Source organism: Phalacrocorax carbo, chromosome Z, assembly GCF_963921805.1.
Source record: "Phalacrocorax carbo chromosome Z, bPhaCar2.1, whole genome shotgun sequence".
NCBI lineage: Eukaryota > Metazoa > Chordata > Aves > Suliformes > Phalacrocoracidae > Phalacrocorax > Phalacrocorax carbo.
Genome location: NC_087548.1, coordinates 79,304,764 through 79,318,601, shown reverse-complemented (window position 1 = coordinate 79,318,601; position 13,838 = coordinate 79,304,764). Strand labels below are relative to the sequence as shown.

The following is a 13,838-nucleotide window of genomic DNA, read 5'->3' as shown; positions in this document are numbered from 1 at the left end:
AAAGATTTATAAGGAAAATATCTGGCAAAGCATCTGTAGACTGCTTGATAATGTATCTCAGTGCATTGTACAAAAGTTTGCATGTAGTAGCTGTGTCACTGACCATCTGCACAGCCTGCCCTTTCAGACAGGCTCTGTATCTGTCCCTGAGGAGGTTTGCACTGGGAGGTTGCACGCGTGTATGGCTCTTGCTGTCCTCAGCTGGGTGAGGAGTAAGAGGGCTGCAGTGCTTCTTCAGCAATGCACTGGGTACATAATACTTCTCCCATCTGCATCCTGGACACTTAGAGGGGACAGTAATTAGTGACATACCTCACACATACAGATACAAACCGAAGCAGTTGAAAAGGCCTTGACAAAGACTAGGTAGTCTACCACCAGAGTAACTCTACCACCCCGTTCTCAGGAAGGGCACTGTGTGGGCATCAAGACCTCAGCATCAGCCCTCTTGCTCTTCAGACCCCTTCCCACTGCACTGGGTGGCTTGCTCATGTAGACAAAGCCAGTCTGTAGTAAAACCAAATAATTAAGAATAATCAGAATTTTAGGTAATGTCATTCACATATACCTATTCAAATGTGCTTTACAATTGTTAAAGTTAAAGGCTTTTTTTATTTGTTTCTTTTTTTCTCAAAAATTGAAGACCATGCAGAAAAAAGCCCAAAATAAGACTAGGTATTTTAAAAAATATGTTTCCTCCAGACTGTCAAGGGGAAAAAAATAGAAAGGTATTTGAACAATTCTTTCTATAAGAATTTGAAAATCCTACAAGACAAAATGAAGTAACAGTTTTCCTGAATAGGCTAATTAATTCTGTGTATATAATATTGTCAAAAATTACATTCTTATTGGTAAAATGATGCTTTTCTTGTTTTCCTGGCTTTTCTTTCTATAGATAAACTAATGGTTTCTCTCAAATGTTTAATTACCACTTCATTATTTCATTATACAAGATGTTATTTTTATCAAGTTTCAGTTGGCTGTACTTGTTAACAAAGGAAACAGATAACATGGTTCTGCCTTGAGCCCCTTTGCAACTCTCTTGGGATGCATTTGTTTGTTTCGTCCATCTATAAAATCTCAGATATCTAAGTTAACTTTTAATATTTTTTCAAAAACAGCACGGGGTTTCAGTTGAATAACAGAATGATGTACTTTGGACTATACTTATTATGTTGACTAGTACCAGTGGAACTGCACAAAGAAGGACTCAAAAGAGCAGCAAAGTGAATAGATCTATTACTTTGAGTGCATAATTAATCTTGTTGACATTATTTTATATGAACATGGATAAAAATGCCTGGAAAGCATACTATTGAATTCCACTGCTCATTAATATTGATCAAATGTTGTTGTTCCCTTTGTGTTGGAAGCCACTTAAAGATTACCTACAAAAGTATTGCATTGCTGTTGATTTAAAAAACCAAATCCCTGAAGTCCACTGGTTTTTGAAAATTAGTTGGCAAATTTGTTTTTTTAATTTTGTTTGTTTGTTTGATAAAGAATGATGCTTTTGAACATGCAGCTATAGATCTGGGTAACCAAGAATATTAGTCAGATTGTCAGGGAATTAATTATCCAGCATTCAATACAATGTTATTTAAAAGCCTATGCATCCCTGTAGAAGTTAGTTGGGACCTCTCATCATCTGGCAGCAGTGCCTGGATCTTGCATACCATTTGTGATGGAATGATGGCAGAATTAGGGCCCAGGTCCTTCAAGACACTCAAACCTTCATAACTTGCATCACAAATCCTGTAAACTCATTAAAAAAAAAAGAATCGTATGCTTGAAAGTTCATGCAACTTAACAGTATGGTCCTCTGGAGAGTTAGGAGAAATAAGATATGATGATATGGGTGTTTTAAAGTTTCAATCATTCATTCCTTTAGAATACAGATGATTCTAACCCATGTTATTTTTAGGAAATTAATGTTAACTAGTGAAAATTAGATGATTGTTGTTTACTAGTTTTAGTGCATTTAATTAGGATGGTTTAATTTAATTAGGATGGTTCAAAAATCACTTTTTGAACTACCAGATTCTACTAATAAAAAAAAGAACCCAGAGCAAAAATACTCAACATTTACTTTAAAAATACTGCTATTATAAGTCTGTAAGCAAATAACAACTACAATCAGGCAGAAAAGGTGTTCATTTTGTTGGTGGGTGTGGTTTTTTCAGTAGGAAAGCATCATAGAAGATTAAGATTAGCTAGAAGTACTGGCATGCAGCAGTATATTTATTACTGTGCACCTCAAATGACCTTTTAAGCCTTTGTGCTTTAGACTGATCTGAGAAAATGCAAAATCTAAAGAAAATCAATGAAAGTATGCTGAACATGTGCTTAACAAGCCATATGGAGAAAGCAGCCAGCAAAATGAGAAAGTAATTATTAAAAGATTTATTGTTCTTGGAAGATTAGAGATCTGCTTGCATAGAAATAATTAACATGTGAGGCTACCTGCAGGTACTCCCCAAACTGCAGCCCTAAGATAGAGACTTGAAAAAAAATACACAGCTCATATTCTTTGGGAGACCAAAAGTGTAAATTATTAAACATGTTTCGCCCCAAAATATTACAGAGGATAAATAACTCGAACAGAAGCTGTGATACTTGGAAGCCATGAGCCTTCCCAGGCCTGTTAAAGAAGTTACATATGTTGTCTGGAATTAAGAATGTAGTCTACTCTTATATTTAAAGTGTGATGCAGAATGTGGATAGGGAAAGGCAAAAAAGGCTATAGCCAGTCTCCTCCTTTTCATCTTCATGACTTTTGCCTTTTTTTACTACTAATTGTGTTTAGAATAAGCTGCTATTCATGTCTTTTATTTACTGGGTTCAGTGAGACATATCACATGTTTAATGATGTGCACAAGCATAACTTCTGCAGGATTGTGCCCTGGAATAGGCTCCTGACGTAAATTGTAATAGAAATGAGTACACGGATAGGTTCTCAAATTGCTATAACCACCCAGGCAATTATAACTGGGGGATGTGTTCTGACATCCTTGTCATTCTGTTAATTTTTATCTTTGCAAGTTAATATTTTCTTAGAGAGTGCAGTTTTCACTAACGTGATGTTCTGAATGAATGCTGTTGCTGTGAACATCTGTCACATTTGGGTTTGTAATTGAAAACATTAACTAATAGGCAGACCCTCAGAAACATTAAACTTGTAGCTCTTTTAAGTTTAAATCATTCAATTCCCAGTGCTGATTGTCAGTAAATTACGCTGTGGGAAGAAGATATTTTCTGTTTTGGTTTGTTTGGTTTTTTAAATGCAATTTTAAGTAGGGTAATAATTATTACATTGCATTTCAATAGCGAAGATTAACAGCTTTCTGTGTACATTAAAAAGGTTGCAAATATACTTTGCATTGAACTCACAAATCTTTTCACACACAAACTTGCACATGAGCCTTTCCAACCAATAATTACCAGTTCTTTAAATTAAGATTGGGAAAAAATTCATCAAAATGCTGAAGTATTTTCTTCTGGTAGGTAGGAAGTATGTTACAGGTAGTCTTAGTAGGATAATGACATGTAAAAGGCTTTTAACACATGCCATTAAATGAATAAACTTTAGACCTCGGTTCAAAAGGTGCTATTATTTAAAGGTACATATAGTAATTGCAGACCTAACAAATTAGATCTCAGTGCTTTAATTTCAGGTATCCTACCATGTGGTTAGTTGGGAAAAAAAACATTTAGTCAGAAGACCTTTTTGAAGTCAGCTTGGAGTGGATATGCTAAAAAGGCATTCCAAGGAAAAGGACTAGTTGGTTTAGTAGCTGCTAATTGCCGGCCCAGATAGTCACATAATCAGAAAGTCACCCAAAGCCATAGCAAAGATCTCCTCAAACTACTAACTTGACATGTAGTGATTATTCAGTGATATTGTACATGTCATTCTGTACATGATAGGCACCTTTGATTAATACGTATTTCCTCAGTGGTATAAAAGTTAGAATGCCTGTTATCTTTAATAGGGGAGCAAGATTTAGCCTCTCTGTCTCCTGTCTTCCCTTACATTAAAAAATAATGTTGTGATTAATGAGTAGTGACATGCTTCATATTTTTCCTTAAAAATCTGTGCTGGCAAGTTATCTGAACAAGGTGAAGGGTATATTTTAGTGGATTAGTGGAATATGAAGGCCTACATAAGGAATATTATTTCTTTAATGAAAGCATATAAATGACTGAAATTATTATGGCTGTTATTTTGTATGTATATATATTTTCCTTTTTTTCCTTTTTTTCCCCTCTCTCAGGACCCTGCCTTCCTAATCCATGTCATAATGGTGGGATATGTGAAATTAGTGAAGCGTACCGAGGCGACACATTCATAGGATATGTTTGTAAATGTCCAGAGGGATTTAACGGGATTCACTGCCAGCACAGTAAGTTCCACATGGTAACTTTTATTATACGTATAGATAGGAGCCTTTTTATTGCTTGCAATGTTGAGTATTAATATCAGATCTGGTTTTCTAAAGCATATTAGTGTTTGGCCTTTACATTATGAGCAAGCTAATAATACTGAATGCTACTATTACCTTCAAAAAATGACCTTACTTCCAACTTACTGGACACAATAATGCATAATTTGCTATGCATATTCTAGAGTATGGTAAGGAAAGGTAACCACATTTAACATGGATTTAATGGAAATAGTAGGGAACTTTTCTTATGTTGGAATTGTTTGTGGGTTTGTTTTGTTTAATGCTAGACAAAAGTGGAAAGAATAACTGAAAGGAAATTCGTGAGTATAAATGTCTTCTAGACCTTTCTTTACCTATGCATTTATAAATTATGAAGAAATGTTTTGAATCACAATACTTAAATTTAAGGGTAGAGGTTCCAGACTTAAATTAGATGTATATTTAGTCCTGTTTAAAATACAGTACCTGGACCTCTTTCTAATCATTATCATTTGTTTGAAGTTTTTCCCGGTTTCAGGTCAGACTGGGAAGAGCAGGTCAGTACCCTAGTCTTAGAGTCTGTAGTTACAGAACTGTCAAGTACACATATGGAAAAAATCCTGAGATTTCAGTAATATCTTGGGGGTGTGTGTGTGTGTGTGTGTGTTATACAGTAAGATCTACAGTTCACCAACCAAAAATTTTAAGAAGTAAATAGATGTTGCACTTTTTTGTGCTCATACTGAAAATTACAGATCTATGTTTCTTGAATTAATGCACAGAAGTTCTGTGTGATCAAAACCAATTAGTAAGAGCTATGCATGTTCATCTGCAAGTGACTGATCAGATCATGTTCTAACCTACAAATGTAGTCTGTATTATCTATTTGTCACTTAAATAGAAGCTGGGTTTTTTCATATGTAAAACTCATTTAGAACAAGTGGCTTGCCTAAGGAGAATCTCGTGTGCCAAATTTGTGTTTTATTTTGTGCAATAAAACACAGCATGGTTCTTAAAATCTCATGTTATTGATGCATTTGGAAGCCAACTGTTACTCAGTTAGAAGGTTAAAAACTCAAAGAGTCAAGAATCCAGTTCCATTTGCACATACAAGATAAATCCACTTATTCAAATCAAAGTGAATAAGTGCTGAATCCAGTCTACCTTAATTAAGTGGTCCATTTAGATACTTGTCTATAATTTGAATTGTCAGGAACCAATACAGTCCAGCTCAAATAACTACTTATGTTCATTATGTCCCTTATATAGTCAATGAAAAGTGTCTCCAAAGACCTGAATATGGATATTCAATTTCATTAACTTTGACCACACTCTGTCAGTTAGTTACGTAGGGAACGTAGGCAGTCCCACTAACTTAGTCTAGTAAATTTATGTGTCTACCTCTTCCACTTGAAACAGGGAAACGTTGGATATTATCCACTCCTCTGGTATCTGTTCCGTCTAGCCCTGATTCTGGGGGTGGCTGTCTAGTGAAGCTGACTGACAGCAACAGTCATACTGACTTTCTTTTGTTTTGATGGTCATATCATTACAGCGCTTAGTCAAGACGGGGGACTGACTATGTAGTGTAATCATGATGGCGAAGGATAGTTGTTGCCAGCCTTTAAACCATATAGCCAGGAGTTCAAGAGTCTCAAGACATGGAGAGCAGGCAAGATCATGTCTAGCTGTAACTCAACAGTTATACCAGCTTAAAAATTGTACCCAGGCTGAATTGTAAGTGCAGTAGCTTGCGCTTCCCAAACGTGTTCCTTATGCTTACATACACTTTATATAATCCTGCCACCTGATAAGTGAAGCAAAAGTCATTGGAGAGTGGAAAGAAAGGAAGCTGTACCTTCATCCCTGTGACTTCTGTAAGTGAGGGTACAGGCAGACTGCTTCTGTGTGCCATTGGTGTCCAGTCATACGGAGGAGCTTGTGTGAAAACATTGTCATGTGGCCTAGCATTCTCAGGCACCCTCCGTCATGAGACCACTCATGTAGTCAACATGTGACACACAATGCTTGTCCTACCATTAAATGTCAAAGAGGTGACCTTTGTTAAGGGTGCAATGAAGTGAATAACACCACAAAGTTTCATCAAGTGAAAGTATGCTTAACATGTGCTGTCTGGAAAATATCGTCTGTTGTTACCTAATTCGTGAAAAAACCATACAATTGTACACTATGGAACCATTCATTGTAGTTGTTTTCTGGGTCCCCCGTATCGTTTTAAAATTATTCAGGTATATAACAGTTAGCTAATGATCCTGATAATCCACAAAGTGTATTTATACCAACTTCAGTATAAAGCAGAGCTCTGACATGGGTGATTCAGATTCATTGTGGATAGACCAGAACCCAAGACATCAGCTAAAGCCATTTAAGATAAGACAAGTTTATATGAACAGTTACTCTTTGGAGGAGAAAGAAATTCAGTCCTTTTCAGATAATCTGATTTAAGGTGTGATAATAAATCATATACAATATATAGGTGTTCAGAGGGTCTCTAAGGTTGTCAGCTATGAGAAGCAGTGGAGGAAGTCTCTGCAATCAGGAAGAAGTATGGGACTTTCAGTGGTGGACTTAATATAGCTCTTTCATATGATATCCCTTTAGCTCAATTCACAAAGTTTCTTTGACAGAAATTCTTCTGCTTCATAAAGTTTAGCAGTTAAATTCTGAATTCACTGTAAATCATTTAAGAAGTCTGCCAAAGTAGTTCCATCATAAAAAGGTAAATTAAAATTACCTCATTGCAAGGCAGGTATCTTCATCTAAACTGTTAAAATTTTAAAAAATCACATTATACTTGTCTTGTACAAATTTTTTTACCTTAGATTTCTTCCATGTCTAATATTCTGTCACTAAATCAATTAACATAGGTGATTGATTTTGCCATTGAGATACATTCCCAAAGCTGGTCATTTGAATCAACAAAGAACCTGTCAGTATTTCTGAGATTTCTTGACTTTTTACCCAAGTAAATAATTAATATGTAAATTATTGAAGAGTTCATTAGCAATTTCACTGATTGTATATACTAGATTTATTGCAAAACTGATAGTAATTGGCAGTGGTTGTCTGAAAATACCCTAATTCACCAGTGGCAAGAAAGGAAACAAAATTTCCCATTTCAGGGCTCAGAAACTAATCAATGTTTGCATAGGAGAGTCTGCCTCAGGTAGAAAGCTGGCCAGATTTTTGTGGTGATACCCAATAACAGTATATTCTGTAAATATTCCTCCATTATTAAGAGGCATTTGCTTATCTGCTTGGTCTGAAGATTCTTCCCAAGCCCTGTCCAGGTTTCAGTTTGTCACGCTGTTAATGTATGGCAATCTGGCTTTCAAACGTGCCATTGACAGTATCTAGTGACAAGGAAAGAGGAGTTGTTTGCAAGAACTAGCTTGAAACAAGGCAAATCTCCCTATGGTCTTGCTACACTGAGAAAGCAGCTCTCCCACAGAGTAATTCAGAGCACTTAAATTCCTGAAAATAGCATACAACTCATGCCCAGGAAGGCTAGGGCATACTCTGTGGCAGTGATGTAAGAGCAGCAAATCATTTTGTTCCTTCAGGATCACTCTGAGTGAAAGCTATATAAAAAAATGGCCTTGTCACTCACCGGAAAAAAGCATGTAATCATTGGGTGCATTATAATTCCCTTTTCTTTAACCATGGACTTCAAGCAAGTCAGTCTTCCGAGGTCTTTTTGGCTTTTATTGAAAAAGGCCAACTGCTATTCATGAACCAACTTCTGTTGTTAAACCATAATCAACCTCACTAATCACTCTTTGTATGACAGACAAAAATGCTGGACAAATAGGTGCTGTTCAGATAATTAATACCTTCATCTACATATAGAGGGGTTATACTGTCATCTGTTAGAACAGCCTAGAAATACAGTTCTGCAGAACAAGTCAAAATCCATGAAAATGCCTAGAATACTGAAATGGACAGTTTTTCCACAAAAAAAAACCAACAACCCCATAACATTGAGAGATGTAGGCAATACGCATTATTGTGATTATCAGATAGAGATTGCCTTCTAAAAAACAAGAAACTGAAGCGTTAGTAACAGTGTACGTCAAAGTGTGGGTTACTGGTTGCCACTCAACTAACTGAAATGACACAGAGATCCAACCAGAAAAAATCAAGTTTGAAACGACAAAGGGTTCAGATTCAAGGGTTTGATCTGGATGTGGTTTGATATTGTAAGGATGATCAACTCTGTCAGCTGTAACTAAATGCCTTGCACTCCAAGAAAAATAAAGGTTATTAATCAAACACATTTAATAATGTAAGCAAGCCTTTCCAAGTGTTTGTATAGAGTTTTCTGCTTTCTACCTCCCTGGCATAGATGGTGTCTGGTATTAGCATCTGCTACATTAGTGTATCGGGGAACAGCACAGGTGCAGACCGTGTGGCATAGCATCAGCTCACATTTTGGTAGTACGTTGAGGCATCATCGCAACTACCCATAGGGCAGTGGCCTTAAGTGTGAGGCTGCAAACGGAAGGGCCAGTAGCCATGCATAATGTGCAGCTTCAGATCTACCAGCAACTTGAAAGCCTAGTAATGGTCCCAGCTACTAAGATGAAATATATGTGAGGAAGCTGTAGAACATACTGTGGCATGGATTTTGTATGTAACAATAAGCGAGTGCTCTTGCTAAACCATTCCTGGCTGCAGTTTGGTGGTAGAGCACTCCAGAAACCATTCCCCACAGGTGGTTTTCATACAGCTGTCTTGTTTTGGAGGCTATACCTTGTTCAGATGCAGCTTGTTCCAAGCCAGCAGGCCCCCTAACCAAGTAGGCAAATTTAATGTACTAGGGTAGACACAGTTGCACCATACTAGATATTCATCCCATGCTTCTTCTGATGAGCACTCACTATGGCTTCTCCTCTAATATCTGTTTGGGCCTGGGGAGTTCTAAATCTAACCCAGGTTTTTATTTTGTATGGGGGGGTTCATTGTCATTAGCTGTATGCGTAGTTTTAATGACTACACTACCTATAAGTTATATAATGTAGTAGCAATAAGCTATATAGTATAGTAGTAGTAAGTTACGTGTCTAAGTATGTCTTAGGGAGCTTATATGTCTAACCATTGTTGAACTGAAATCTGAAAACTATTCTTGACCATTTGCTTAGATAAAGAAATGAAGGAAGGCAGATGTACCATTGCTCACTTGGAAATCTTTTGGAATTTTGCTTAATTAAAATGTAAAGGAAAGTGGGTAATATGAAAGATTTCTAAGAGAGATCACTAATAAACAAGAAAAAAAAGCAAATAGCCATTAAAGCTATTGGAAGAAAAGTCAATAAAATATTGTTCCTAAAATGCAAACTCTATAAGGGGACAAAAAGTGGAGAAAAAAAATGGCAGAACCACCAGGAGTGGGAGCACAGCAGAAGTTTGCCCCATTGACAAAAGTCCAGGAAAAATTCTGTGTGAAACTGCTTGGAAAAACAAATGCTTTAAGTAAAAAACTATGGGTTTGTCAGCTGAAAACAGAGAAAGTTTTGATGATTAATCTTCTCACAACAAATCTGTGGTGAAATTGAACAACAGTGACAACAATTTTTTGTCTATTGGAAGTAAGAATTTGTTTCCCTTGAAATCCAAATAAATAACTTGCTTAAAGCAATAGGTAACTGAGATAAGAATACCTGAACCCCAGAGAGAAAAAGTATTAAATCTCAGGTTAATAGACCAACGCTGGATGCTGCACGGGAGGGGTCAAGACACCTACACCATGAAAAGAAGGGGCTTTACTTGCTTCTACTTGAGGATTTTATTTCATTCTCTAATAGCCGGAGATTGGCTAAAAATCCCAGGTAGAAAGTGTAATACCCTCTCCAATTTTGTTTCACTCTGTTAGCATTTGCTTATGTAGCACTGTTTATTCTTCTCATTCACACACACTTCTAATAGCTTTTTTTCTTGTTGAATTACTGACCTTAACAACTTCCTAATAGATTCAGTTTCATAGTCTAATTATGCTGTATATTGAAAAAAATCCCTTTTCAATTTCAAACCTACTGTCTTTCAGCATCTTTAAATGTTTCTTTCTCTGTGTATTGTAAGACTGGAAGAAAAGCAGCTTTTGAGTGCCTTCTGTATGCCACTTATTATTTTGAATACATTTGTCATGTTCCCTCTTATTTTTTTCCTATGCAAACAGTTTAAATTGTTTGCTTTTCTGTTTCACATGAGAGCTTTTCCAGGACTTTTAAAGAGTTTGTCCATGGCCTTCTCAAAACCCTTTTTGTTCTGTGGTATATATTACTGCAACAGCAACTAAACTGAAGACAAAGCTGTACCATTTATTTAGTAGAAGATCCCTAAAGTAGTTTCTATATTCTTTATGCATCATTTTGTTGGAAGCTTCTTTTCCATTTTTCCTGTTTTAACCAGAACTGGATGTTGAGCTGAGGCTTTTATTAAGCTGCCTTCTTTGATGCCTAAGATTCTTTCATAAGATGTCGTAGTGGGAGGAAATAGACCTTCACGATTGCTTTTGGGTTTTATGGGCATATTGAACACAGGGGTGGATTTCTTATGACCTGTACACTGACTGAACTATACAATGAATGGTCCTTTTAAGAAAATGTGTGTTTCTATAGTGTAAAAGTCACTTAGGTTGTCAATAGCCATTATAAACATATTTTGTAGGAGGACAAATCTCTCTTCCCCTAACTACTGTCTTTCTTAAGGTTTAGTATTGTTTTACTGTGGAAAGAAGTTAATGTTCAAAGAATACATTAATTGCTGCATGATCATCAAAGAAGTTAAATTTGTTCATGTTCTGCATTAAAAAGATAACATATGGAGATATTTTATACATACAAGTTCCTGTTTATATTTGAATTAATAATAAATACTGAGTTAAGAATAATCTCTTTAAGTTCAATAAGTTATCCTATTGTAATATCAACATCACATGTTCTCTCTTTTATAACATAAATATTATAATATACCTTTTCAGCGGGTTTCCTCAGAATGACAATAACTGTTTATACTCCTGAATACATTACCCAAAAATACTAGCAATGATTTTTGGTAATGCTGCATGAAAACACTTCTACAAAAGACCCACATAGATTCCCTTTTAGATGTTCAATAACTAGTGTGCTTTTCTGCAAGCATTGTGTAAATGGTCTTACATGGCTTCACAAAATAAGAATGTGGAAGAATATATGGATTGTGCTACTACACTCATTTGTAACATAAATACTGTAAGACAATGATGAGTAGTTTCAGGACTTATATGAGGTTCTTCACTAACAGACAGGGAACTGGACACTATGATTCATCTGGTGTCTTCCATTCCTACTTTCATGGGTAGATTTTTTTCCTTAAGCTATCATACCAGAGTTTGGAGTTCGTATTTCTTACACATAATATCTCATACCTAAACAGATAAAGTATTTCAGATAAAAGCATGATGATGCACTCATTATTCAAACTTAGTTTACATCAGTAGAAGGTTCTCTTGGATAAGAGCAGCAAAAAGAATTCAGTAGATCTTGATGTGTTACACTCATTCTTTGTCACTTAATACTGCCTTATTCCATGCAGTACCTACTACATAAATATTTTCTGTTTTCTTCAAGATTATGCATTTAAACAAGCAAAAGCTATTATCCAGGACCTCAGTGTAATTTCATTCTTTTGTGTTTTCCTTTTTTGGGCTCCCTTTCATACTCACCAAAAAACAAATGTTTATTTCAATTCTGTTACAAAAAGTGGTACAGGATTGTTTTCTTCACTGGAAGAGGTCATTTTAAAATATCTAAATGCTATTCTTTCCTTCCCTTTTCAGAACATGAGTTGAGAAAATAAGCATTTCTTACTGCTTTGCTTTCTGTGTTTCATTTCCCAATTTCAATATTCTGGTTTTGGCAGCTTTCTAGAAGTGCCAGACGATTGTCTGTTTTCTTTTTGTTCTGTCTTAGCCTTCTGCATGGTAATGCTTTTAATGCTCTTTTAGCCAGGGTTTGGCATAGAAAGACTCTGGAAAGGAAAACAGACTTTAAATAGAATAACAGTGTTCAGAAAACCTAAACTCACCTTCTTTGTTAGTGTGGTCTTTTAAATAGGGTTACTCATCCTAACTGATATCTGTTACTGTAAACTTCTACCTTCATATTTGTCAGTTTGACAAACAATACACTGAGTGAATGAACCTCCTTTCCATCTCTTTATACGACTCCATCTTTCTAAAAGTCAGAGAATGTTTGTTATTGCGAGAAATATCCTTGGCTTTCTGTATGGTCTTAAGCCCTTTGCTTAAAGCTTTGAACATGAGTTTCTTTGGCATAGCCTTGAGAGGTTAAGTGACTTATAACATTGGGCTGTTCCCAAATTGTCACTTACACAACTTTTCTTCAAGAAGGTGCACCAAGAAGAAATTTTTAAGACAGTGTGTTAATCACATTATTATATCAGTATGGAATTATTGTTGAATGTGTTAATATTTTCCATTCTGACCCAGTAGATGATACAGGTTGTAGAACTGTAGAATCATAGAATGGTTTGGGTTGGAAAGAATATTTAAATATCATCTAGTTCAACCCCCTGTCAAGGGCAGGGACATCTTTCACCTAGATCAGGTTGCTCAAAGACCCATCCAACCTGGACTTGAACACTTCCAGAGATGGGTCATCCACAACTCTGGCAACCTGTGCCAGTGCCTCACTACCCACACTGTGTATTTTTTTTTCCTAATATCTAATCTAAATCTACCCTCTTTCAGTTTAAAACTGTTTCCTCTTGCTCTGTCACTACAGGCCCTTGCAAAAAAATGCCTCTTCATCTTTCTTCTAAGCCCCCTTTATATATTGAAAGTCTGAAATATCTCCCTGAAGCCTTCTCTTCTCCAGGCTGAACAACCCAAACTCACTTAGGCTTTCTCCATATGAGAAGTGCTCCAGCCCTCTGACCATTCTCATAGCCCTCTTGTGTAGGAGAATCCACTCTAACAGGTCCATGACTTTCTTGTATTGGGGACCCCAGACCTGGCTGCCATCCTTCAGGTGGCGTCTCACAAGAGTGGAGGGGGAGAACCACCTCCCTCAATCTGCTGGCCACATTTCTTTTTATGTAGCCCAGCATATGATTAGCTTTCTGGGCTGCCATGACAAATTGCTGTCTCATGTCCAGCTTTTCATCCATCAGTACCCCCAAGTCGTTCTCCACAGGGCTGCTTTCAATCCCTTCATCCCCCAGCCTTTATTGATACCAGAGGTTGCCCTGACCCAGGTGCAGGACCTTGCACTTGGCCTTGTTGAACTTCATGAGATTCACATGGACCCACTCCCTCAGCCTGTCCAGGTCCCTCTGGATGCCATCCTGTCCCTCACGCATGTCAGCTACACCATTCAGCTTGGTGTCTTCTGC

The 13,838-nt window shown here is 36.6% G+C and overlaps 1 protein-coding gene across 3 annotated transcripts in view; it reads left to right on the top strand.

The window, feature by feature from the left end:
- EDIL3 (EGF like repeats and discoidin domains 3) overlaps window positions 1-13,838 on the top strand; it is a 259,990-nt gene that overhangs the window by 126,218 nt on the left and 119,934 nt on the right. For 2 of the 3 annotated variants that reach the window (XM_064438131.1, XM_064438133.1), the window contains one exon: window positions 4,275-4,403. The exons of the other annotated variant lie outside the window; for it this stretch is intronic. In XM_064438131.1, coding sequence (XP_064294201.1) covers window positions 4,275-4,403 — 129 coding nt within the window. The remainder of the gene's footprint in view (window positions 1-4,274; window positions 4,404-13,838) is intronic. 3 annotated transcript variants of the gene reach the window in all.